This window comes from Dendrobates tinctorius, unplaced genomic scaffold, assembly GCF_039654945.1.
Source record: "Dendrobates tinctorius isolate UK_male_01 unplaced genomic scaffold, ASM3965494v1 ptg000012l, whole genome shotgun sequence".
Taxonomy (NCBI): Eukaryota; Metazoa; Chordata; class Amphibia; order Anura; family Dendrobatidae; genus Dendrobates; species Dendrobates tinctorius.
This window is the reverse complement of record NW_027361680.1, coordinates 211,851-238,856: the sequence shown is the minus strand read 5'-3', so window position 1 is coordinate 238,856 and position 27,006 is coordinate 211,851. Positions and strand designations below refer to the sequence as shown.

General features: G+C 46.3%; 1 protein-coding gene across 6 annotated transcripts in view; it reads left to right on the top strand.

Moving 5' to 3' along the window:
- Positions 1–27,006, top strand: part of LOC141065779 (flavin-containing monooxygenase 5-like) — an 816,973-nt gene that overhangs the window by 778,744 nt on the left and 11,223 nt on the right. For 5 of the 6 annotated variants that reach the window (XM_073557933.1, XM_073557934.1, XM_073557936.1 and 2 more), the window contains one exon: positions 14,813–14,885. The exons of the other annotated variant lie outside the window; for it this stretch is intronic. In XM_073557933.1, the coding sequence (XP_073414034.1) occupies positions 14,813–14,885 (73 nt within the window). The remainder of the gene's footprint in view (positions 1–14,812; positions 14,886–27,006) is intronic. 6 annotated transcript variants of the gene reach the window in all.

The window sequence follows — 27,006 nt, the reverse complement described above, 5'->3', positions numbered from 1 at the left end:
GCATCAGCTCCCCCGCAGGCCAGCTATGGGAGCTTTTAGAACGAGCGCAGACCCCACAACCAGAAATGAATTTCTTTATATCAGAACCAAGAGTAGGCCACCAGAAGATCCTAGCCACCGCCAGTCGCATGGCTGATATACCAGGGTGAGCACACAACTTAGATTCACGGAACTCTTGTAAGAGTTTAAGGCGAAGTTGCTCTGGGACAAACAACTTGCCCCCTGGCTTGGCCGCAGGAGCCAGCGACTGGGCCCCCTCAATTTCCCGTTCCAATTCAGACGAGATCCCTGCTAACACCACCCCAGGGTGCAGGATGGAGGACGGTGGCTCAGGGGCAGACACAGGGTGAAAACTACGAGATAAGGCGTCAGCCTTGACATTCTTTGACCCTGGACGGAAAGTAATAGTAAACTGGAAACAAGAAAAGAAAAAGTGACCAACGGGCCTGTCTGGGCGTTAATCTTTTAGCAGACTCAATGTATGACAAATTTTTGTGATCAGTGATCACAGTAACCGGGTGACTGGCCCCCTCCAAAAAGTGCCTCCATTCCTCAAACGCCAACTTGACCGCAAGAAGCTCTCTATTGCCTACATCATAATTTCTTTCAGCAGCAGAGAACTTCCTGGAAAAGAAAGCACATGGCCTGAGGTTGGTTAGAGTGGCAGACCCTTGAGATAACACTGCCCCCACCCCCACCTCGGAGGCATCCACCTCCACCACAAATGGTTTGGAAGGATCTGGCTGTACCAAGACAGGAGCAGACATAAAACATTCTTTCAGCATCGCAAAGGCCTCTTTTGCTAACGAGGACCAATTTCTCACATCCGCACCTTTGCATGTTAGATCCGTGAGAGGTTTGACCACTTGCGAAAACCCCCCGGATAAATTTGCGGTAATAATTGGCGAGCCACAAGAAGCGCTGAAGACCCTTAAGATCTCGGGGTTGCACCCAATCCGCAATGGCCTGCACCTTCTTGGGGTCCATGCGAAAACCCTCACCGGATACAATTAATCCCAAAAAAGGCAATTCTTGCACACAGAATACACATTTCTCCAATTTCTCATACAGATGATTTTCTCTCAGTCTTTGGAGCACAGTTCGTACATGTTCCAAATGAGAATGCTTGTCGGAGGAGTATATCAAAATATCATCTAAGTAGATAACGACAAAATGACCAATGAGATCCGAGAATACCACTCTGATGAAATTCTGAAATATGGCGGGGGCGTTGGTAAGACCAAATGGCATGACTGAATTTTCAAACAGTCCCTCGGTCGTGAGGAACGCAGTTTTCCATTCATCCCCCTCTCGGACCCTTATCAAATTATATGCCCCCTGAAGATCCAGTTTAGAAAACCACTTTGCCCCTGATAGTTGGTTACACAAATTGGGAATCAACGGAAGGGGGTACGTATTCCGTACCGTAATCTGATTAAGCTCCCGAAAATCGAGAAATGGACGTAACCCGCCATCTTTTTTCTTTACAAAAATGAAACCTGCCGCCACAGGTGAGGCTGAAGGACGTATGTGTCCTTTGCGCAGACTTTCAGCAATATACTCCTTCATAGCCAAGCACTCAGGACCGGACAAATTAAACAGATGGGCTTTAGGTAATTTAGCCCCCAGGACCAGCTCAATAGCGCAGTCAAAGGGTCTATGTGGTGGTAACGTCTCGGCCTCGCTTTCGGAGAATACATCTTCGAAGTCCTTCAGGCATTCCGGAATACCTTCCAGCTTGACAGATGATACAGACACAGATTTAACAGGTTCAACCAGCAGTGCGGATTTATCACATAACTTAAAATCATTAAACCCCCATTGAACAATCTCCCCCGTTTTCCAGTTAATAACTGGGTTATGACGTTGTAACCAGGGCATGCCCAACACCAACCCTGCAGGTAGATTGTCCAGAACAAAACAACTTAGGTTTTCCACATGAGTAGCGCCCACTCTGAGCGAAAACAAGTCAGGCATAAAGAGAATTCCCTCCTTAGTGAGGGGAGAGGAGTCAATGGCCATCACCTTGATCGGAACCTTGAGCCTAACTGTCCCTATCTTACAGTGTGTGACCAATTGGGAGTCAATGAGGTTAACCGATGATCCGCAGTACACGAAGGCTGTAGAGGAAAAAGAACTGCCGTCCACAAACAGTTCCACATGCAGTAAGACTTTAGAAAACGAGGAAAAGGGTACCTGAGGGTTTGAGTAGTCTCCCCATTGACTACCCAGACCTAGTCGTTTCCCGCCGACCGAGTTGAAGATGGGCAATCAGGACACTCCCTTTTCCAATGTCCCGTTTTACCGCAGTAAAAGCATAACTGCTTGTCCTTCTGGCGTTTCCTCTCCGTATCCTTCAGGGAGAGGGCGCCTACATCCATGAGCTCAGGGGCAGTCTCTTTTTCACTGGGGAACAATGGAGTTTCCACCTGCATCACCCCTCTGGCCCCCAGCCTGCGGTCCATCCGGATGGCCTGGGTCATGGCGTCCTCGAGAGAGTTAGGTGGGGGATGTAACGCCAAGGCATCCTGCAGCGGCTCGGACAAGCCTCTGCGAAAGAGTCCTCGGAGTGTGGCATCATTCCAAGAGACCTCTGTGGCCCAGCGGCGGAATTCAGTACAAAACCACTCAGCTGAGTGTTTCCCCTGACAGATGCTCATCACCATGTCCTCTGCCAATCGCACTCGGTCAGGCTCATCATAAATGTACCCGAGGGCCTCAAAGAATGCATTCACTGACACTCTCTCAGGGGCAGTGGGAGGAAGGGAGAAAGCCCAAGCTTGTGGGGACCCTCTTAACAGAGACATAATGACCCCAACCTTCTGACTTTCGTCCCCAGAGGAACGTGGTCTCAAACTAAAAAAAAGTTTGCACCCCTCCATGAAGACCTTGAACTCCTTTTTGTTTCCAGAAAAAAAGTCAGGCAGTTTAACAGGTGGTTCTGGGGACACCAAAACAACATCACTCGCCCCAGCCCCCAGAGACACAGCAGCTAGAGCTCCCCACACTGTCTCAGAAACCTGCTGCTGAGAATGAGCCAGAGATTGCTGCTCCAGAGATAAACCCTGAAACATCTGACTCAGACTTTTCATCTGGTCAGCCAGAGACTGTATGGGATCCATAACTCTCTGCATAAAAAAACCCCAAAAAACTTACTGGTCAATTATAATGTCACGGTCCTGACAGCGCTGGCGTACAGCCTCCGCTAAGCAGGGACTCACCCGCACCGTAGGGACCCCTGAGGACAAGAACAGCCCGAAAATAAAGATGCACAGGACCTGAATGTAGAAGTTTAGAAAGCCGGCACAGGACCTAAGGTCATGTGACTACAAGGGGGTGGGGCTTAGCATCCTGCTTACACAGAAGGTAGAAAACTCAAAGTCGGGCAAAACGGGGGTCATGCACAATACAGGCAAGCGAGGTACAGGAGGGATAAACAGACGGGAGGTCAGACAAAGCCAAAAGTCATACACAAGATATCAGTAAAGTACCAGGGATGAGACAGAATGGATAATCAGGACCAAGCAGGGATCAAAACCAAACAGACGTAGAAGGTACCAGACAGAATCTAAAGCAGAATCCAGAGAACAGACCGAGTCATACACAGAGAATCATGCAACCAGAACACAGCACTAACACACTCAGGGGTCTCCACACAATGCCAAGGGCGAAAGTATAACTGACGGGGGATGGGAGCCTCCTGAGGCTATAAGAAGCCTCCCCAGAACCAATGAGAGGCCACCATAATAGGTCCCAGGTGTGCAGGTGAGAGTCTGCACAGAGGTCAGAACATTAATCCTAGCAGTGCCGGTCACCCAGCACTGGTATCATGACAGTTTTACAGTACCATATAGCTGGTGGTATTTTGGGTACATTTTCACAAAAATGAGGAAGTATGGTGGAAGACGCCATGGAAGTGGGCGGGGGTTGCTAGCTGTTCCCTATGGTGGTGGTGGTGGTGTTGCATCTGTTGGTAGTGAAAAAAGCACAATAGCACCTAAGGCAGGAGGAGTTGAGCCTGCGTCATCGTCTGGCTCCACAAGGCCTTAAAGGCTCTCTTTTCTGGGAGTAGGTAAACTACTTTTAAAGCCGGAGCTTCAGGAACAAGTTTTGGCTTACATTGCTGACACAGCCTCCAGCTCTCTCACCTCCTCTTCTGAAGTTTCAAAAAATAAAAGCACTGAGTCATCAGTGGAGGCTCCTGGTCAGGAACAACAGCATTCCTTGTGTCCTTCACCCCTACCAAAAGTGAGGATGTGGCAGGCCACACTACCGATTACTCCATGGAGCTCTTTTCACATACCATGCGTGGGTTAGCAAGTCAAATCGTGAATTCCCCAGTCCAAGATGAATCTGACATGGAGTGCACTGATGGGCAGCCACTGCTAGATTTTTCTGCTGGTACATTCACTCAGAGCACTACATTGTCCTCGCAGTGTACTGAGGCAGAATCAGACCCTGATGAAACTCGGTTGCCCCTTCCCGCATACTATACCATCTTACACAGTGACACAGAAGAAGGTGCACATGATATTGAAGAGGAGGTGATGGATGACCCACTTGTTGACCCAGATTGGCATCCATTGGGGGAAGAGGGTGCCGCTGCCAATAGCTCAGAAGAGGAGGAGGAGGATCCGCAGCAGGCAGCGACATTGCAACAGATGTTATCTGGCAGGACCGTAGCAGCCCAAAAACATGTTACAAAAACCAAAAGCGTTGCAGGACAGCTTGGCTAGACGGTCAAATTAGCACTGCGTGCAACGTCTCAAAGTGTCTTCCATAGTAGGAAGAGTGCAGTGTGGCACTTTTTTGAACAAAATCCTAATGATCAAGCAAAAGTTATCTGTAAGAAGCGCTCAAAAACCTTTAGCTGAGGGAAAAATCTGAGAAATTTTAATACCAGTTGCATGCTTAGATATTTAATCACCATGCACTTGCAAGCGTGGACGGACTACCAAACCTCACGTACCACATGTGCTCTGCTCCGAATGAAGGTAGTCAGCAACGCTACATCGCTTCCCCCACTGTAAGCCCACCGGTTAGCACACCATCAGCAGTAAATGTCGAGGTGTCGTCGCAAGGGCAAAGCAGTCATGGAATCACAATGTTATTGCTACAAAAGACTGAATCTAGCCCATCAGCAACACCACCAACACCATCACCAACCCTCTCTCAGTCCGCCATGTCCACTGCTAGTTCCATCATATGCAGCTCTCAAGTCCAGCTCACCCTACCAGAGACTCTGAGTAGGACAAGAAAGTAGTCATCCTCTCATCCGTGTACGCTGGCTTTGAACGCCCACATTGCCAAACTAATCTCGTTAGAGATGATGCCCTACCGGTTGGTTGAAAGCAAAGCTTTCCGGGAGCTCATGGCCTATGCAGTACCACGCTATGACCTACCCAGTCGGCACTTCTTTTCGCGAAAAGCCATCCCAGCCCTCCACGTGCATGTCAAAGACCGTATTGTCCATGTACTCAAGCAGTCAGTGAGTGGAAAGGTGCACCTCACAACAGATGCATGGTCCAGTAGGCATGGCCAGGGCCGTTACGTGTCCATCACTGCGCACTGGGTTAATGTGGTGGATGCAGGGTCCACAGGGGACAGCAGCAGTGGCACAGTGCTGCCTAGCCCACGGTATAGGAAACAGTTGGCTGTAGGCGTTCGACCCTCCTCCAGAAGTGAAAGCTCGTCCACAGAGCGCAGTCGCACGAGCACTCCATCCACAGCTGTCAGTGTTGCACATGAGGTGTTCCACTATCGAACAGCTAGTGGTAAGCGTCAGCAGGCTGTGATGAAGATGATGTGTTTGCGCGACAACAGACACACCGTGGAGGTACTGGCCGACTACTTGCAGCGACAAACTGAGTCATGGCTGGGCAGTTTACATCTTGAGGCAGGCAAGGTAGTTAGTGATAACGGCCGGAATTTTGTGGCAGCCATAGCCCTTTTAAAACTCAGACACATACCTTGCCTTGCTCACACCTTGAACCTGGTGGTGCAGTGCTTCCTCAATAATTATCCGGAGTTAACACCCCTGCTCCATAAGGTGCGAAGACTGTGCTCGCACATCCGCCGGTCGCCCATACACTCCAGTCGTATGTAGAAGCTGCAGCGATTGCTCCACCTTCCCAAGAACCGCCTAATTATCAATGTTGCAACAAGGTGGAACTCCACCCTGCACATGGTTCAGAGGCTGTGAGAACAGAGGCAGGCTGTAATTCATTTGTGGGAGGATACACGGGCAGGCAGTTTGCAGGCAGACATAGAGTTGTCTGGTGTGCAGTGGTTGAAGCTGAAAGACCTCTGTAAAGTCCTTCAGTGTTTTGAGGAATGCACACGGCTGGTAAGCGCAGACGACGCCATCATAAGCATGAGCATCCCACTTATGTGTCTGCTCATGCAAACTTTGACACACATTAAGGAGCAGGCGTCTGCAGCCGAGGAGGAAGAGGAGGAGGGAAGCCTTGATGACAGTCAGCCATTGTCTGCTCAGGGAAGTCTCGTGGACGAGGTGGAGGAAGAAGAGGATGATGGGGATGATTATTTTGTGGAGGAGGATGCTTCTCAGGGGGCAAGAAAAAATGTTGGTGTGGCAAGGTCAGGTACAGGGTTTGTGCGTGACTAGAGGGATGTGGATTTGCCAGAAAGTGCTCCTCCACCCAGCACTCGCAGTGCATCATTGACACCTGGAACATTGGCCCACATGTCTGATTATGCCTTGCAGATCCTAAAAAGGGACCCCCGCATTGCCAAAATGATGAACGATGACGACTACTGGTTGGCCAGCATCCCGGATCCACGCTATAAAGGCAAATTCCAAAACATCATGCCACAGGAGAACCTAGAGCTAATATTGGCTAACAAGCAAGCAACTCTGGTAAACCGTTTGTTTGACGCATTCCCAGCACACAGCGGCGATGATGTTTTTCCAACGAGCCGTAGGGGGCAACATGGAAGAGGTGTTCGTGGTGCACACAGCCGAAGTGGCGTTGGACACAGGGGTTTCATGACCATGTTGTGGACTGATTTTTCAAGTAACGCTCACACGACTGGTAATACTGCATCGATCGAAAGTGACAGGAGACAGCAATTGTCAACTATGGTAACAAACTACTTCTCCTCCCATATCGATGTTCTCCCTCACCGGTCATTCCCCTTTGACTATTGGGCCAGTATACTTGACACCTGGCCTGAATTGGCACAATATGCCTTACAGGAGCTCGCTTGCCCTGCTGCTAGTGTGTTATCTGAACGAGTCTTCAGTGCTGCTGGATCAATCCTGACAGAAAAAAGGACCCATCTGTCGACCCAAAATGTTGATGATCTAACCTTCATCAAAATGAACCATGCATGGGTTTCAAAGGATTTTGTCCCACCTTCCCCTTGCTTTTGTCCTCCTCTTCCGCGGACTTCTCCAGTTACTCCATTTGCAGCTGCTGAGTGTCCAACATCAACATATGCCATTTTTTCCACCTCCCTAACTGGGCTGCCTCCCCCCACAGGGTCGGGGTCACCACCTGGTGCAAGCACCCGTGTGAGAGCCATTGCCCTGGACAGGTGGGTGGGCGGGCACACTCTTTGGCAACGGCACTGGCACAAGGTCCCTCATAGTAGAATCAAGTGTCTCTGATGATGGGGGTGCACATCCACCGTCAGACACACCGGCGTACTATGAGGGGCCCTGTGCCAGTACCGCTGCCCATGAGTGGGCCCCCCTGCTTGCTCTGGGCACCAGCACTTGCAATACTTACCTCTCCCTGCTCCACCACTATGTAGTCTGGCCTGTTAAATACTTCACTGGGACTGCCAATACAAATTTGGTGAATTGATAGGTGATGGTTAAGACGTAGCTATGCCCTGTCCTGCTGGGCTCTATCTTCAGATGATCAATGGCTTCCATTTGTTATGGACGTCGACTCATAATGAGATGCAGCGGTGGTTTATCATCAGCTTTCACGGTTTTCCAACTCACAGATGTGTGACATTCCTGCCCACATTTTTAAATGTGTCCTCTCATGCCAATCCAATAGAATCGCCTACAGCCTGTGGCTTGTGTCTTTTGCACTCCAAAGTTACCTGACAGATCATGATAGGCAATGAGGACAAGGTCTACATCTGTCCCTGTGATCACAATTTGATGGAGATGAGTAACGGTGATGGGTTCCACGGTACTGCGATACAGCAAACCTTTCTTCACAAGAAATGTTTTCGCTGTCTCCACAGACAAAGTAATTGAGGGTCAGCATCGCCTCTGAGAATTCTTCCAGGAGTTTTTACCGTGATTACTAATTCCAAAATTTCTGCAATCACTCGACTTTCCGTCTGTACTTGTATCCATCTCATTTTCTCTTGCGTAGAGCCTGGACTGTCTTACTGAGACTGAAATATATATGAAGATTGAAAAATACCCGAACAGTGTATACTGGTGTACGCTTCAAATACATAACCCTTTTTCTACTTTTTAGATTCTTGTCTAATCCATACTGAGGCTGTGAGTGTCTTTGTTGGACTCTGGAAATATACTCGCAGATTTTTAATGTTTAAACTATGCTATATATACCTGTTATCCGGTGATACTGTACCCTTTCTCGACTTTGTACAATCACTTCAAATCCATACTGGGCCTGAGACCCTCTGAGTCTGCCTCCTGATATGTAGACATAGGTAGACATAGGTTTTTCAGGTGTACACTATGCTACATATATACCTGTTATCCGGTGATACCGTACTCTTTCTCAACTTTCTACAATCTTGTCGAATCCATACTGAGCCTGAGAACGTCTGAGTCTGCCTCCTGATTAGAGATGAGTGGTGTTCGAGTCGACCTGTTCGCCAAGTTAAAATTCCAGCTGATTTGGGCGGTGTTCGAGCCGTTCGTCGAACTCGAACACTTTGCTTAAAATTCAGCTGTTCGAGGTTCCGTTCGAGAACGGTTCGTTCACCAAAAGCGTAACTTCATTTTCACATTAAGGCTGTGTGCCCACGTTGCGTTTTTGTAAGCATTTCCGCAGCATTTGTGCCGGATCAGATGCTGCAGAAACACTTACAAGATGCTTCCAATTAATTTGCATGCATTTTTTGCCTTTTTGTGCCAATGCATGCGTTTTTAACCGCTCAGGAATCGCTTAGCGACTAAAAACGCAGCATGCTCATTAATTTCCGCTTAACTGAGCATTTTTAGCATTCCCCCAATGTTCCCAGAAAACGCGTGTCAAAAAACGCGTCAAAAACGCGCGGCTTTTTGGCAAAAACCGCGCAAGAATCGCGCGGAAAAAGACACGTGTTTTCTGGGAAAAGGGATGCGATTCCTGAGCGTTTAAAAACACTAGCGTGGGCACATAGCCTTATAATGTTTTTCAATGTTAATAGATTGTTTCATGGCATAGTAGCGGTGTGTGGTAGCAAGCAGTGTAGTACACCTGTCAAGGAGCTACACCGTGTGTGTTTCTAATTTTTTTTTTTTTACCACATCTTGTCCAGAAAATCCTTTTGGGCCTTGTAGCACTGTCTGCTACTCAGCAGAGGAGCCCACCAGTGAACCAAGCTACGCCGCCTGTTTATGTAAGAACTGCGTGCTACTCAGCATAGGAGCCCAGCTGTTAAGCAAGCTACTGGAATTAGCAAGCTGGGAATTAGGCCTAACCGGCATTCCAGAAAAAATGAAAAAATTAAGTGGTTTGGACACTTAATTTTTTCATTTTTTCTGGAATGCCGGTTAGGCCTAATTCCGGAATTCCGGTTGACTTGCACTTACTGGGAAATCCTCGTTCGCGGGGAAGAATTGTTTTCCCAGATCCCCATCACTAATGGGGTTCAGCGGGTTATCTGCACCTGTAAGCGACACACGCTGGACCTTTCAGTGTAGCACGCATGCAGCCCCAGACATGTAAGGGCATGACAGACCTGTTATTGATCGATCTCGCGTGCCAGAGCCTCGCGTGTCCCTCTAGTAAGCTTGACGCGTACCGCGGGGGAATGCCGGAGTCTCGTTCGTTAACGGAATTAAGCTGACAAATCGCTAGCACAACTAAAAACGGACATCCACCACCACCCACAGAATCAACAAAGCTTGCAATCTGTCAATCTTTTCTGTAGCTGGCATGGTTGAGGTTTCCTGGGTGGAGTCGAATTAAGCCGCAGGCACCACTCCTGGTGGTGCCCTTTTGGATATTCCTTTAAGGTTCAGCTTTGCAACCATACTGCCCCCGGAAACCAAACACTTTGCCTTCATGGACGGTGTGCGGAGGTTCGTGGGAATAATGCCGCCCGATCAGCAGTTGGCCTAATTTATGGTGGGAAGCTCGACAGTATATTATCGTCTTCGATTTCAGATTTTTACTGTTTTTTGGTATTTTACATTTTTATTTCAGCCTTTCTTGACTTCATAAGGGCATGACATGCCTATATCTGTGTCTCCTCCTCCTTTTACTCCTCCACCTCTTTTCTATATGTAGTTGCCGTTTTCCATATGTTATTTTTGTATTCTGAGCATTTTGTCTGCTTTGGGACATGTTTTAAGGTGTTTTGTAATTGTTTTCTATGTGTTTGTATGTGTTTGTGTTTGCCTGCCATTGTTTTCAATGGTGTTCGACGTTGTTCGGCGAACGTTCGACAAACGTTCGACGAACTTGCCTCGTGTTCGACAAACCAAAACGAACTGGAACACTAGCGGGGTTGCTCAACACTACTCCTGAATATATAGATGTACATTTTTAATGTTTAAACTATGCTATATATACCTGGTATCTGGTGATACTGTACCCTTTTTGCCAGGAAGTCCTCCTCCACCCTCCACTCTAAGTGTATCATTGACACCTGGAACATTGTCCCACATGTGTGATTATTTCTTGCGGATCTTCTTGTTATATTGTGGTGTGATCCATCCTGAGCGTGTGACAGTCTGTGGGTTACTCCTGCAATTTATATGTAGATTTAAAAATTACCCCTACACTGTATACAGCTCTACGCTTGTGATACATTACTCATTTACTGCTTTTTATATTCTGGTCTAATCCAAACTGACCAAGTGAGAGTTATTTTCTGACTGTGGAAATAAATACTGAGATTGACAACAATGACCCCTACACTGTGTACAGCTGTACTCTTCAGATCCATTACCGTTTTACATCTTTTTATATTGTGTTGTAATCCATACTGAGCCTGAGAGCGTCTGTGTCTGCCTCCTGAAATATCTACGGAGATTTAGAATGTTTAAACTATACTATATATACCTGCTATCTGATGATACCGTACACTTTTTCTACTTTTTATATTCTTGTCTAATCCATACTGAGCCTGTGAGCATCTCTGTGTGACTGATGGTATATATAGGGAGATTGACAATCATCCTTTGACTGTATAGAACTGTACGCTTCTGATACAGTACTATATATCTGATGTTATTTTGGGTTCATTTTCTGCAACATTTTGAAGTTTGGTGGAAGAGGCTGCGGACGTGGTCGTGGGGGGGCCAGCTGGTGCTGATGGTGGTGGTGCATATGCTGGTAGTGGCAAAAGCACAATAGCATCTAAGGCAGGAGGTGTTGAGCCTGCATCACGGTCTGGCTCCGGAACGCCTGGAAGGCTACCTTTTTTGGGAGTAGGTAAACCGCTTTTAAAGCCGGAGCATCAAGAAATGGTTTTGGCTTACATTGCCGAAACAGACTCCAGCAAATATGCCCTCCTCTTCTGAAGTTTCAAAAAAATGAAAGCACTGAGTCATCAAGTGCTGGCTCCTGGTCAGGAAGAACCCCTTTCCTTGTGTCCTTCACCTCCACCAAAAGTGAATGATGCAGCAGGCCACACTTCACATTAGTCCATGTAGCTCTTTCTATCATACCATGCCTGGGTTATCAAGTCAAATCGTGAATTCCCCAGTCCAAGATGAATCTGACATGGAGTGTGGGTGGCCAGCCAGGGCAGTGGGGTTAATCGGTACCGGGACGCTGTCTCATAGGGATGTGTCACATTGGTAGTGATGACCCATTCCGTGGCCCTGGGCGTCCATGCAAAGGGGTGAATAATGTTTATAGGTGAATGATACGTGACGCCACCTGTGGTTTCTGATCAGATTGACCCACGCTGCAGTGTCGCTTCTCTGGGACAGATGCTGTGGTGCAGCTAAGATATAGAAGCCCTGCACAGGTAGGGACGTAGTCACAGGGCAGATGAAAGAGTTGGTAGATGGTGTGCAGTGCAGGATGTAGCAGAGCCGTGCACCAGGCACAGGAGAAAGATGACAGACATAGTCATGCAGTTCCTTTACCAGTGCTTGGTAAGTGCCATCCAGGACCCAGAGTACAGATGGAGAAGAAGTTGGTCAGCCTGGAAGCAAATTAGGAATTCTCTCTCTGCAGATAGGTAGTGTGGCCTCCGTTCTAGTGCTTTTCTGAGGTACTCGCAGTACTGAGTTCACTGAAGTTCCCCTGTTGACTCTCTTTTGGAACTTTCTCATATGGCAGGCAGCCATAGCCTTTTCCTTCTGGCTCACACACGTCACTGCTGGGGCCTCCAAGCCTTAGTTGGGAACAGAGCATTTACAGCTGCTACTTCCTCCGGTTTCTGCTGCAGGACCGTCAGTGTCCCCACAAACCCGGAGACCGGAATCCCGACCATGCGCTCCAGCTAGGAGTGAGCCTTAACTCTGCTCATCCTCCAGCTCCCCTTCTCACGTCCACACACATCCCCTTCCCTTCACAGACTGCCCTAACTTCCCTCCCCCGACCACAGAGAGCAGCTCCTCAGCAGTCAGGTTCAGAGGTCTCCCTGCTGGCCTGGAGGGGGAACTGTGTTGTGTGTTGGTTTAACTGCTAGAGAGATCCTTCGTTGCTCCCAAGCATGACATCACACTCCCAAGGAGGAAGGTAATGCCACTGTGGTGACCATACTTCTGGGGGCGCCACAAGTGCACTGATGACCAGCCACTGCTAGATGCTTCTGCAGGTACATTGACCCAGACCACTACATTCCCCTCGCACTCTACACAGCCAGAATCTGACACTGATATAACTCAGGTTCCCCTTCCCGCATACTATACCACCTTACACGGTGACAAAGAGGAAGGTGCAGATTAAAGTGCAGGTTCCTTGAGCAGGTGGGGGGGCATACTCATGGGCGATGGCTCTGGCACAGGGCCCCTCATAGTACGCTAAAGTGTCTCTGCCGGTGGGAGGGCCCACAGGAGGGCCCACCCGCCGTCAGACACACCGCCGGCCCACCCGCCATCAGACACACTGCTGTACTATGAGGGGCCCTGTGCCAGTGCCGTCGCCAACGAGTGGGCCCCCCCTGCTTGCTCAGGATCACAGCACTTGCAAAGTTGAAATACTTACCTTTTCCTGCTCCACCTCCGTGACGTCTTCCGCGTTTCCTGACAGTGACATTCTGGTCAGAGAGCGCGATGACATCACGTCTGTACGCCCTCTGCCTAAACAGTCCAAGTGCAGTGAGATGGAAGATGGGGACGACGAGGAGTCCAGACTAGTACAGGGATTCCCTAGCGAGGAGACTTATTTAATTGTTTTCAGTGTTGGGACAGCAATTTTTGCGGAGCACTATACTCTGGAGAATGATATATGAGGCCCACTATACACTGGAGCATTCCAAAGGTGGACATCATACACTGGAGCAGCATTTACAGGGCCCATTATGCACTGGAGCATTAGAAATGGGGCCCATTATATATGGAGCATTATTTGGGCCCGTAAGACAGTGGAGCTTCATCCATGGGGCCCATCATATACTGTAGCATTATGTGGAGCTCATCATATACTGTTTCAAACATTATATGGGACCATTGATTCTGTAAGGATAAATATATGGGCCTCATTACTCTGTATAGCGCACTATGCGGTGGCCATAATACTGTATGGAGTAATATACTGTCCTTTTTTGGAGCTATTGGAGAATATAAAATGGATATCTGTCATGAGATGTAAGAAGTGAAGTATTTTTCATTGTACTATACCGCTATTTCTCTGCCATATCAGAGGATCATGAATTGTGGCATGTGTTCAAAGAGCCCAGTGACACTCTTTGGCCCAGGGCCCACGAAAATCTGGAGCCAGCCCTACCCCCCCTCCACAACTTTAGCCAAATAACCCCCAGTTTTCAATGCCTAACTATTATTATAAAGTAAATTAAGGTTGACAAGCTTAAGTAATAAGAATTGATGTTTTTGGCATTAAAATGGGCACTGTAGGTGTGCTTCCTGTCCTCCACTCCCTGCCGACCTTGGTTCCCCATTGATTTGCATTGGGTTTCGTGTTTCAGTCGGCCTTCGACTTTTCACGATAATCGGCCGATTTCGTTCGACCCGACTTTTGAGAAAGTCGGGTTTCATGAAACCCGACTCGACCCGAAAAAAGGCAAAGTCGCTCATCTCTACTACCATCATTTCTGTCCAGGCCTATTTCATGAGTTTTATTTTTTTTTTAAATTCTGTGGAAGCATGGTTGAAAAGCAATGTCTGACTTTCATTTGTTCATTTTCATAGATTTTTTATTTATTATTACTTTTGTCAGATTCAAGTTATTTCTGTGACCATTGTGGGTTTTTCTGTCATTAAACGAGGGGTACCAACAATTTTGACCACTTGTGTAATTTCCTGAAGAAGTTAGAGGGCAAAATATAGCTCATAAGTGGAGAAAGAATTTGATTTTTTATACAATAAATGACAATTCCTTACATTTGCTTGGATTATTGATTGATTCAAGTTTGTTTAAAATTCACTTCGCATTTTGGTCACATAATTCACATATTCTGTATTGAAATGTTTGTTATTATCTGATCATTTATTTTCAATTTACAGGTTTGGTGCAACTGCCAGATAAAGAAAGTATGACGATAGATATAGAAAGGAAAAAGTACATAATGTCCAACCGGTACGTTATAAAAATGTTACTGTACTGGAGCTTAGTCTTAAAGGGAAATACCTTCAGAAAATGATCTGTTGATTAAATCAGGTTTTTGTGTTTAAAAAAAACATTGAAAATAATTTTTAAAAATGCATTTGTTTCTTTTTAACATAGCATGTAATCTGTATTAAAAAAATAAAAAATATAAATCCTGCAATTTCACCCTAACCACTGGGATTCTTTTAGGCTCCTACTTCCTTTTATTTCAGGAAATATCAATGGTTTGATCCTGACCCTATCTTTTGTTTTAAAGTGTCTAATTGGCTTGTGCAAAGGTAATTCTGAATGGAGAGGGGCAGCTGTGAAATCTCCTATTGTGATTGGTGGATCCTTTGTTATTAGCTGTGTATAGAGCTGTCACCTGCCATTATAATTTTACTTCTACTGATTCAAAAAGTCCTATAAACCCTTCATGGAAGGAAAGGCCCCAGTAAAATGTGTGAAAATTGTAAGATTACTTAGTTTATTTTTAATTAGTTCAGTTCTGTGCCATTTCCCCCCATTCCTGACCAGGTACATTTTCATTTTTTTTTCTATATATAAAACTTTTCAAAAAATTTAACCCCTTCACGATAGTGTCATTTTGCGTTTGTTTTTACCTTCTCTTATTTTTTCTTTCCACATAGACATATGAGAGCTTGTTTTTTTGCAGGACGAGTTGTACTTTTGAATGACTCCATTTACTTTACCACATAGTGTACTGGAAAATGGGAAACATTCCAAGTGAAAAGAAATTGTGAAAAAAAAAATCAGTTCTAAAATTGTTTTTGCGATGTACCTTTAGTGGTAAAAATGACCTTGCAATATGATTCGCCTCATCAATATGATTATGGCGATACCAACCATGTCCAGCTTGTTTATTATTCTAGTGATTAAAAATAAAATCAGGAATTTTAGAAAAAAATTTCGGCTCGGGTCGCTATTTTCTGAGACTTGTAATGTTTTGATTTTTTGGTGGATGGAGCTGTGTGATAATTTATTTTTTGCACAACCAGACAACATTATTATTGATACAATTTTGGAATATGACGTTTTGATCGCTTGTTACAGCACTTTTTGTTGAATTACATCGACCAAAAAACCGTAATTTTGGCGTTCTTGATTTTTCTTTTTGTTTTATGGTGTTTACCGATCAATATATATATATATATATATATAGCTCCAAGCAGAAACGTCCAGCAAACGGAAACTTCAGGTAATTTTAAAAAATCCAAAAATGTATTGTAGATGAATTAAAATATATCCAGAGTTCAGTAACAAGATGCAGACATAATGCTGAACAGACTACGCGTTTCGGCGGAAAAGAAACTACCACCTTCTTCACGGTCACGGTATTTCTTTCGTCACCTTCCACGACAGCATGTGGAGGTTGCCTCTTGGCCCTGTTGGGGGACAGGAAACACAGAGAGGTTAAAAGGCCCTCCCACTTGCCAGTGTCTTTCTTGTTCCCCATGGGGCAGGGAGAGGTCTCCGTGTGCTGTGGTGGCTGGGCAGCGATGGTTGCTCCGTGCCTCCAGGCTGCTCCCATCGTCCCCCGCACGCTGTGACCTCGGGACCCCCCTGGACTTCCTGCGCCCCCGTGCCCCCATGCGCACAGTGAAGTGATGTCAGTGAAGCGCGCGCATCACTTCCAGGACTTGTGTTCCAGGCTGGAACGCATCATTACTTCCGGCTATCGTCTGGGGGCTGAGCGGCGCGCGATGCTCGCGGACGTTGCACCGACCTGAATGTGGACCTGGGAGGGGGAGGGGGAGCGGAATCTAACTATGCTGGGGGCAGTGGCTGAGAGACAGGCCGCCATATAAACCTGCCTGAAGAGTACCCTATCAGTATGGAAGGCACTTCATGTCCTGCGTCTGCAGAGCCCAGCGCTGCCCCTGTTACAGTAAGTTGTATGCAGGAAAGGGGTCCTTGGGTGGATAGTTCTAGGGGGGTCTTTCTTCTGATACCTCTCTCTCTTTTGTTTTAGGGAGACAAGTCTACCCCCAAAGCCACTAATAGGAATAAGTGCGCCATCTGTAATGTAAAGCTACCCTCACTATGGCATAAAAAACTCTGCCAGACATGCATTGACAAAGTGGTTAGAGCAGAGCAACCCTCCCTCTTGGAAAAGATTCGCTTGCTGGTCAAACAAGAGGTGCAGTCCTCCCTGGCGGCTTTTACTCCTCCACCCCCACCACCCCCTTCTCCAGGGAAGAAGAGGAAAATACAAATTGAGAATTCTGAGTCTGAATCAGTCCTGTCCTACACTTCATCATCTGGTTGATGGGAAGAACCGGTATCACCTAAGGCCCCAGAAACCAGGAAATACCTTTTTTCCTCTGACTATATTGAGGAGCTGGTATCTGCCGTACACAGCACTATGGGGCTGGAAGAGTAATCAGAGCCTCAGTCCATTCAAGACCAGATGTTTGGTGGGCTAAAAACAGGGAAATGTATACAGTCATGGTCAAAAGTTTAGAGAATGACACTAATATTATATTTTCACATGATCTGCTGGCCTCTGGTTTTTATGTGTGTTTGTCAGATGTTTTTATCACATACAGAAATATAATTGCAATCATATTATGAGTAACAAAAGGTTATATTGACAGTTAGAATGAGTTAATGCAGCAAGTCAATATTTGCAGTGTTGACCCTTCTTCTTCAGGACCTCAGCAATTCTCCCTGGCATGCTCTCAATCAACTTCTGGATCAAATCCTGACTGATAGCAGTCCATTCTTGCAAAATCAATGCTTTTATTTTGTCTGAATTTGAAGGTTTTTGTTTGTCCACCCGTCTCTTGATGATTGACCACAAGTTCTCAATGGGATTAAGATCTGGGGAGTTTCCAGGCCATGGTCCCAAAATCTCTATGTTTTGTTCCCTGAGCCATTTAGTTATCACCTTTGCTTTATGGCAAGGTGCTCCATCATGTTGAAAAAGGCATTGTTGATCGCCAAATTGCTCTTGGACGGTTGGGAGAAGTTGCTCTTGGAGGACATTCTGGTACCATTCTTTATTCATGGCTGTGTTTTTAGGCAAGACTGAGAGAGAGCCCATTCCCTTGGCTGAGAAGCAACCCCACACATGAATGGTTTCAGGATGCTTGACAGTTGGCATGAGACAAGACTGGTGGTAGTGCTCACCTGGTCTTCTCCAAATAAGCCGTTATCCAGATGTCCCAAACAATCGAAAAGGGGATTCATTAGAGAAAATGACTTTACCCCAGTTCTCAGCAGTCCACTCCCTGTACCTCTTGCAGAATATCAGTCTGTCCATGATGTTTTTTCTGGAGAGAAGTGGCTTCTTTGCTGCCCTCCTTGAGACCAGGCCTTGCTCCAAGAGTCTCCACCTCACAGTGCGTGCAGATGCACTCACACCTGCCTGCTGCCATTCCTGAGCAAGCTCTGCACTGCTGGTAGCCTGATCCCGCAGCTGAAACACTTTTAAGAGACGGTCCTGGCGCTTGCTGGTCTTTCTTGGGCGCCCTGGAGCCTTTTTGGCAACAAGGGAACCTCTCTCCTTGAAGTTCTTGATGATGCGATAGATTGTTGACTGAGGTGCAATCTTTCTAGCTGCGATACTCTTCCCTGTTAGGCCATTTTTGTGCAGTGCAATGATGACTGCACGTGTTTCTTTAGAGATAACCATGGTTAACAGAAGAGAAGCAATGATGCCAAGCACCAGCCTCCTTTTAAAGTGTCCAGTGGTGTCATTCTTACTTAATCATGACAGATTGATCACCAGCCCTGTCCTCATCAACACCCACACCTGTGTTAATGGAGCAATCACTGAAACGATGTTAGCTGGTCCTTTTAAGGCAGGGCTGCAATGATGTTGAAATGTGTTTTGGGGGATAAAGTTCATTTTCTAGGCAAATATTGACTTTGCAAGTAATTGCTGTTAAGCTGATCACTCTTTATAACATTCTGGAGTATATGCAAATTGACATTAGAAAAAATGAAGCAGTAGACTTTGCAAAAATTAATATTTGTGTCATTCTCTAAACTTTTGGCCATGACTGTAGGGTTCCCAGTGCATGATAATATACTCGATATGATTTCTCAGGAGTGGGAACTGCCAGAGAAACAGAGAAACGCCTCAGCACCCCCTCAGAGCTAAAACATATATTTCCCCTGGAGGGTGATTCCATTAGATGAGACAGTCCCAAGGTTGACGTACAGGTGGCAAGGGTTGCGAAAAGAACTGCATTTCCTTTTGAAGATTCCTCGCAATTAAAAGATCCAACGGACAGAAAGATAGAGAGCCTCCTGAAGAAGTCTTGGGAGACATCTACTTCTGCCTTAAAGACTGAGGGCCAAAGGTGTTGTGAGCTCATTTTCGGGTTTGCCTCTGGCTTCTGGTGAGGGTTATGGAGCTAGCGGTGCTGACAGAGGAGTAGTGAATTCTCTATCTGGACTCCCTCTGTTGGTGAAGGGAGGTAATGAAGCTGATCTAAATGGCAGAGACCGGCCACCTGAGGAAGAGGACTGCGATTGGACATCAGGAGTTTCTGATTGGATTTAAGGCAACTGACTCCCTAGTTTCTTGCTGGTGATTTTTCCTGACTGTGGCTTCTGGTTTCCAGTTTGGTTCCTGCCTTCCTAAAGCTAAGTGTTGTGAGTTCATTTTCCCCTTCATTACTGAGGCCAGAGGAACTCCCTCTTCTGGTAAAGAAAGGTAGTGAGCCTGATTATCAAACACCTGAGCCTGATGATGATGACTGGCTGAGTGGAGTTACTGACTGGATATAAGGCTGCCAACGCCCTTCTGCCCTGCGGGTGATTTCTCTGTGGGATCCTTGGAGACCAGTTGGAATTCCTGCTCCTCTAAAGCTAAGTTTGCTGCTCGGCCTTTTGCTTTGGTGCTTTGACTTTGTTTTGCTTTGTTTTTCTGGATTTCTGCCATTCCCTGCTGGGGTGTGCTGAATTCATTTAGCTCTGTCTTCTGAAAATACCTGAGTGCTGATTTAGTTTTTCAGGGCCTTTTTCATATCAACTTGTTGGCTTATGTCTTTGATAGGGTTTTGGCAGATTGCAGACAGCAGCCTTCCTGTCCTTTCCTATCTAGGTAGTTTTGGGCCCCGTCTTTGCTCAGTCTATCTTTCTGTCTGTGTTAGTATTTTCATATTGCTTCACCGTCATTATATGTTGGGGGCTGCCTGTTGCTTTGGGGTCTGCTCTGGGGCAGTTTAGATTTCCCCTTTCTTTCTTTAGGCCTATGTAATTCTCCGGCTGTGATCGAGGGGTCTAGGGCATCGTAGGAAACCCCCACGGCTACTGCTAGTTGTGTTGATAGGTTCAGGGGTCTGCAATCTGATAGTTGCCAACTTCTATGGTTTTCTGGGCTTAGCTTGTATTTCTGCTTTTGCCTCCTACGGTGACTCATTCATAAAAGAATCACCCGCCATACCGCAGATCCTAGGGTACTCAATAGCAGGAAAGAATTGTAAAAAAAAAAAAAGTGTGTATATTTTTTCCTCTATATCTCTGAGGCCGTAGGGGGAATTTTTTTTTTTCTCTCAATGGAGATAAAGCAATTGTCTGATCGTGTGGAGCAGCTCGCTGCGGAAGTGCAGGGAATTTCCGCCTACCTTGCTCATTCATATGCTGCTGAACCAAAGATTCCTACACCTGATGCATTTTTTGGGGACCGGTCTAAATTTTTGAATTTCAAAAATAATTGTAAATTATTTTTTGCCTTGAAGCCTAACTCGTCAGGGAGCTCCACGCAGCAGGTTAAAATTGTCATCTCTTTGCTGCGTGGCGATCCCCAGGATTGGGCGTTTTCTTTGAAACCAGATGATCCTATTCTGACTAATGTGAACGCATTCTTTCAAGCTTTGGGGTTGTTGTATGACGAACCTAATGCCATTGATCAGGCTGAAAAGACCCTGCTGGCATTGAGCCAGGGTCGTGATTCTGCAGAATTGTACTGTCAAAAATTCCGAAAGTGGGCAGTACTTACTACCTGGAATGATAATGCCTTGGCTGCTCTCTTTCGGAAGGGGTTGTCAGAAGCTGTAAAAGATACTATGGTGGGATTTCCGGTTCCCTCTGGTCTTGACGATTCTATGTCATTAGCCATTCAGGTTGATCGGCGTTTGCGCGAACGCAAAGCTGCACGAGAGGTGTTGCCACCTGTTGAACAAATGTCTGAACCTATGCAATGTGATAGAGTTTTTCCAGAGAGCAGCGTCAGGAGTTCAGAAGGCGTAATAAGTTGTGTTTTTTCTGTGGAGATGCCTCGCATATTATTTTTGTCTGTCCTAAACGAGAGAAACGCTTTGCACATACGTTTTCTGTTGGGGGTGTTCAACCTAAGTTTCTTCTGGCTATTACTCTGATCTGCTCCCTGTCCACATTTTCCACCAAGGCTTTTGTGGATTCGGGAGCAGCCCTAAACCTAATGGACTTGGATTTTGCTAAACGTTGTGGATTTCCGATGACACCTCTGCAGACGCCTATCCCTTTGAGGGGGATTGATGCTACTCCTTTGGCTAAAAATAAACCCCAGTTTTGGACCCAGGTGGTAATGCGGGTCGCCCCAGACCATCAAGAAAATTGCAGATTTTTGGTGTTGCATAATCTGCATGATACTATTGTTCTGGGGTTTCCCTGGTTACAGATTCATAATCCAGTTTTGGATTGGAAATCTGTGTCTGTGGTGAGTTGGGGTTGTCGGTGTGCCTTTAGTGAGGCTCCGGTGTTTTCCACCTCTCCTCAGTCGCATGATGTTCCTGATTATTTGGCGGACTTTTATGATGTATTTAGTGAGAATGAGTCTGCGTCTCTGCCTCCTCATAGGAGTTATGACTGTGCAATTGAACTGAGCCCGGGGTGTAAATTTCCCAAGGGTCGGCTCTTCAATTTATCTGTACCCGAGCACGAGGCTAAGCGATCCTATATTAAGGAGGCGTTGGAGAAGGGTCATATTAGACCATCCTCGTCACCCTTAGGTGCCGGGGTTTTTTTTGTAGCCAAAAAGGATGGATCATTAAGACCTTGTATTGATTATCGTGCCCTCAACAAAATTACTGTTAAATATCAGTATCCGTTACCCCTGATTTCTGATCTATTCTCCAGAGTTAAAGGTGCTTGCTGGTTTACCAAGCTTGACCTCAGGGGGGCGTATAATCTTATTCACATTAAGCATGGGGATGAATGGAAGACGGCGTTTAATACTCCGGAGGGACATTTTGAGTACCTGGTGATGCCTTTTGGGCTCACTAATGCCCCTTCTGTCTTCCAGTGCTTCATGAACGATATTTTCCGAGATTTTGTCGATAAATTTTTGATTATCTATCTGGATGATATTTTGATCTTCTCCAAGGATTGGGATTCTCATGTGGAACATATTCGGACTGTGTTCCGGATCTTGAGGGAGAATTCCCTGTATGTCAAAGGATCTAAATGCCATTTTGGAGTACAGAGGATTTCTTTTTTGGGATTTATTTTGTCCCCGTCAACTATTGAAATGGACCCGGCCAAGGTACAGGCCATTCACGATTGGGATCAGCCCATTTCTTTGAAGGCCCTCCAGAAGTTTTTGGGTTTTGCTAATTTTTATCGGAAATTTATAGCAAAATTTTCTAGTATTGCCAAGCCATTGACTGATTTGACTAAGAAGGGTGCTGATGTGTTAAATTGGTCTCCGGAGGCTGTTTCTTCCTTTCAGGAGCTGAAGCGAAGATTCACCTTTGCCCCGGTTTTGCGGCAACCTGATGTCTCACTTCCATTCCAGGTAGAGGTGGATGCTTCTGAGATTGGTGCAGGAGCTGTTTTGTCCCAAAAAGATCCTGTAACATCTAAAATGCATCCCTGTGCTTTCTTTTCCCGAAAGTTCTCTCCATCTGAACGTAACTATGATGTGGGGAATAGGGAACTGTTGGCCATGAAATGGGCATTTGAGGAGTGGAGACATTGGTTGGAGGGAGCTAAGCATCAAGTCGTGGTCCTCACTGACCACAAGAATTTGATTTACCTAGAGTCGGCTAAGCGCTTGAACCCTAGACAGGCTTGGTGGGCCTTGTTTTTTACACGTTTTGATTTTGTGGTTTCTTTTCTTCCTGGAACAAAGAAATGCAAAGGCGGACGCCCTCTCTAGGAGCTTCTTTGCTGATTCTCCTGTGGTGACCAAGCCTGCTACCATCTTAGGCGAAGGGGTAGTTCTTTCTGCCATCTCGCCCGATTTGAGACGTGCTCTGGAAGAGTTCCAGGAGGACAAACCTGAGCGTTGTCCCAGTGGAAAGTTGTATGTTCCTGACCAGTGGAAGAAGAGAGTGATGTCTGAAGTTCATTGCTCTGCTTTGGCTGGTCATCCAGGTATTTTTGGTACTAGAGATTTGGTGAGTCGGTTTTTTTGGTGGCCCTCCTTGTCTCGTGATGTCAGGAATTTTGTGCAGTCTTGTGGGACGTGCTCCCGGTCTAAATCGTGTTCTCGCTCTAGTGGGTTGTTGATGCCTTTGCCTGTCCCCAAGAGGCCATGGACCCATATTTCAATGGATTTCATCTCTGATATGCCTGTCTCTCAGAGGATGACTGTTATTTGGGTGATTTGTGATAGGTTCTCTAAGATGGCTCATCTTGTACCACTCCCTTAGTTGCCGTCTTCCTCTGAGTTGGTGCCCCTGTTTTTACAACAGGTGGTTCGTTTGCACGGGATTCCTGAGAACATTGTTTCTGACAGAGGAGTCCAGTTTGTGTCTAGATTTTGGAGAACTTTCTGTTCCAGGCTGAGAATTCAGTTGTCCTTCTCCTCTGCTTTTCACCCTCAGACCAATGGGCAGACAGAGAGAACAAACCAGACCTTGGAGTCATATTTGAGATGTTTTATTTCTGCTGATCAGGATGATTGGGTTTCATTTTTGTCCTTGGCCGAATTTGCTTTAAATAATAGAGCTAGTTCTGCCACTTTGATGTCACCTATTTTTTGTAACTTTGGGTTTCATCTTCGATTTTCTTCAGGGCAGGTGGAGCCCTCTGCCTGCCCAGGTGTTGACACTGTGGTGGAGAGAATGCACCAGATCTGGGACCAAGTGGTGGATAAATTATCTCTCTCCCAGGAAAAGGCCCAGCAGTTTTCCAACCGACATAGGACCATTGGTCCCCAGTTTAAGGTTGGTGATATGGTGTGGTTATCATCGAAAAATATTTCTATGAAGGTGGCTTCTCCTAAGTTTAAGCCTAGATTTATTGGACCTTACAAGATTGTGGATATTATTAATCCGGTCTCTTTTCGTTTGGCTCTTCCTGTCACATTTAAAATCCATAATGTGTTCCATAAATCTTTGTTGAAGAGGTTTGTTGAACCTGTTGTTCCGGGGGTGGCACCTCCAGACCCTGTGTTGGTTGAAGGTAACATGGAATATGAGGTAGAGAAAGTACTGGATTCCCGTCGGGCTAGACGGAGACTCCAGTATTTGGTTAAGTGGAAGGGTTATGGTCAGGAGGATAATTCCTGGGTCTCTGCCTCTGATATTCATGCCAAAAGATTGGTGCGTGCCTTTCATCGGGCTCACCCTGATCGCCCTGGTGGTGTAGTTGAGGGTTCGGTGACCCCTCCTCAAGGGGGAGGTACTGTTGTGAGTTCATTTTCCCCTTCATTACTGAGGCCAGAGGAACTCCCTCTTCTGGTAAAGAAAGGTAGTGAGCCTGATTATCAAACACCTGAGGCTGATGATGATGACTGGCTGAGTGGAGTTACTGACTGGATATAAGGCTGCCGACACCCTTCTGCCCTGCGGGTGATTTCTCTGTGGGATCCTTGGAGACCAGTCGGAATTCCTGCTCCTCTAAAGCTAAGTTTGCTGCTCGGCCTTTTGCTTTGGTGCTTTGACTTTGTTTTGCTTTGTTTTTCTGGATTTCTGCCATTCCATGCTGGGGTGTGCTGAATTCATTTAGCTCTGTCTTCTGAAAATACCTGAGTGCTGATTTAGTTTTTGAAGCCTAGCTGCTTCAGGGCCTTTTTCATATCAGCTTGTTGGCTTATGTCTTTGATAGGGTTTTGGCAGATTGCAGACAGCAGCCTTCCTGTCCTTTCCTATCTAGGTAGTTTTGGGCCCCGTCTTTGCTCAGTCTATCTTTCTGTCTGTGTTAGTATTTTCATCTTGCTTCACCGTCATTATATGTTGGGGGCTGCCTGTTGCTTTGGGGTCTGCTCTGGGGCAGTTTAGATTTCCCCTTTCTTTCTTTAGGCCTATGTAATTCTCCGTCTGTGATCGAGGGGTCTAGGGCATCGTAGGAACCCCCCACGGCTACTGCTAGTTGTGTTGATAGGTTCAGGGGTCTGCAATCTGATAGTTGCCAACTTCTCTGGTTTTCTGGACTTAGCTTGTATTTCTGCTTTTGCCTCCTACGGTGACTCATTCATAGCAGCTAAGTTTTCTCTGCTATTGTTCATATGAGTTTTGTCTGGTTTACTTAGTTTTTGTGTTCAGCCAGCCCTGGCTGGGACTGGGCTGAATCCCCATTTTGTCTCTGATCAGTTGATCTCTTTTGCTCTGTCTTCAGAATATACCTGAGTGCTGATATAGTGATTTGAAGTCTAGCGACTTCAGGGCCTTTTTCTATCAGACGTGTGGTACATTTTTTTGGCAGGGTTTTTTGCGTGATTGCAGACAGCAGCTTTTCTTTCCTGTCCTTTCTAGTTAGTGAGGGCCCCATCGTTTGCTCAGCCTATCTTTCTATCTGTGTCTGTGTTTTCATCTTGTTTCACCGACAATACATGTTGGGGGCTGTCTATTGCTTTGGGGTCTGCTCTGGGGCAGTTTAGATTTTCCCTTTCTTTCTTTAGGCTTATTTAGTTCTCCGGCCGTGACGAGGCGTCTAGGACCACCGTAGGCACGCTCCACGGCTACTGCTAGTTGTTGTGGATAGGATCAAGGGTCTGCAATCCGCTAGTTACCAACCTCTCCGGTTTTCTGGGCTTAGCTTGCTTTTTGTTTTTTCCTCCTCGGTGGCTCATTCATAACACAAAGGGTTGTCGGACCCAGTAATTGCTACTCTACAGAGATCCAGAAAGCCAGTACCCAACGCTATCTACAATAAGGTCTGGAAGAAATTTTCATACTTCTGTCTCCCTAACCTACTGGACCCACTTCACCCGAATATTTCACAAATCTTAGATTTTCTACAAAAGGGCCTAGAGATCGTTCTTAGGCCTAGAACCCCAAAGGTCCAGGTCTCTGCTCTCAGCTCGCCCTTTGACCAGGTTCTAGCTGGTCATCGCTGGATCAAAAGATTCATGACATCGGCCCTCAGAATGAACCCTAAGAGACAGTTAGTAGTTCCCTCATGGGATTTTAACTTAGTGCTCCAGGGGCTCACAAGTCTACCATTTGAACCTTTCTCTTCCTGTTCTCCTCAAATCCTTGCATACAAGACAGCTTTCTTGGTAGCTATAACCACGGCTAGAAGGGTAGGAGAATTGCAAACCCTATCAATAAGGGAGCATTATTTATTAATTAGAGTCGACTCAATAGGCCTTCGTATCGACCCTTCCTTTCCTCCAAAAGGTAGTCTCTGATTTCCACCGTTCCCAAGAAATCATCCTACCATGTTTTTGCCAAAATCCAGCAAACTCGAAGGAGGAAAAATTCCACACTCTCGTTGTCCGACGAATTGTCCTACATTACATAGAGCAAACCAGCTCTTGGAGAGTTGATCAGAATCTATTTGGCCATCAGTCCGGTCAAAGTATGGGGAAAAAGGTGGCAAAGAGCATTATCTCTAATTGGATAAAAAGAGCTATAGCAGTAGCATATCTCGCTCAAAATAAAACACCCCCAGTGGGAGTCAAGGCCCACTCAACCAGGTCCACATCAGTCTCCTGGGCAGAGAAAGCAGGTGCATCTGCAGAGCAGATCTGCAGGGCGGCGACATGGTCTTCACTACATGCTTTCTCCAAGCATTTTAGATTGGACGCATCGTCCAATAAGGATCTAGTCTTTGGCCGGAAAGTACTCCAGGCCGTTGTCCCACCCTAGCGCCAAATTAGTTGGTATTCCTGCATATGCTGTCGTTAAAGGTGACTAGAGAAAATAGAATTAGTCTTACCGCTAATTCGGTTTCTAGGAACTTTCCAAGACAGCGCTAATTCCCTCCC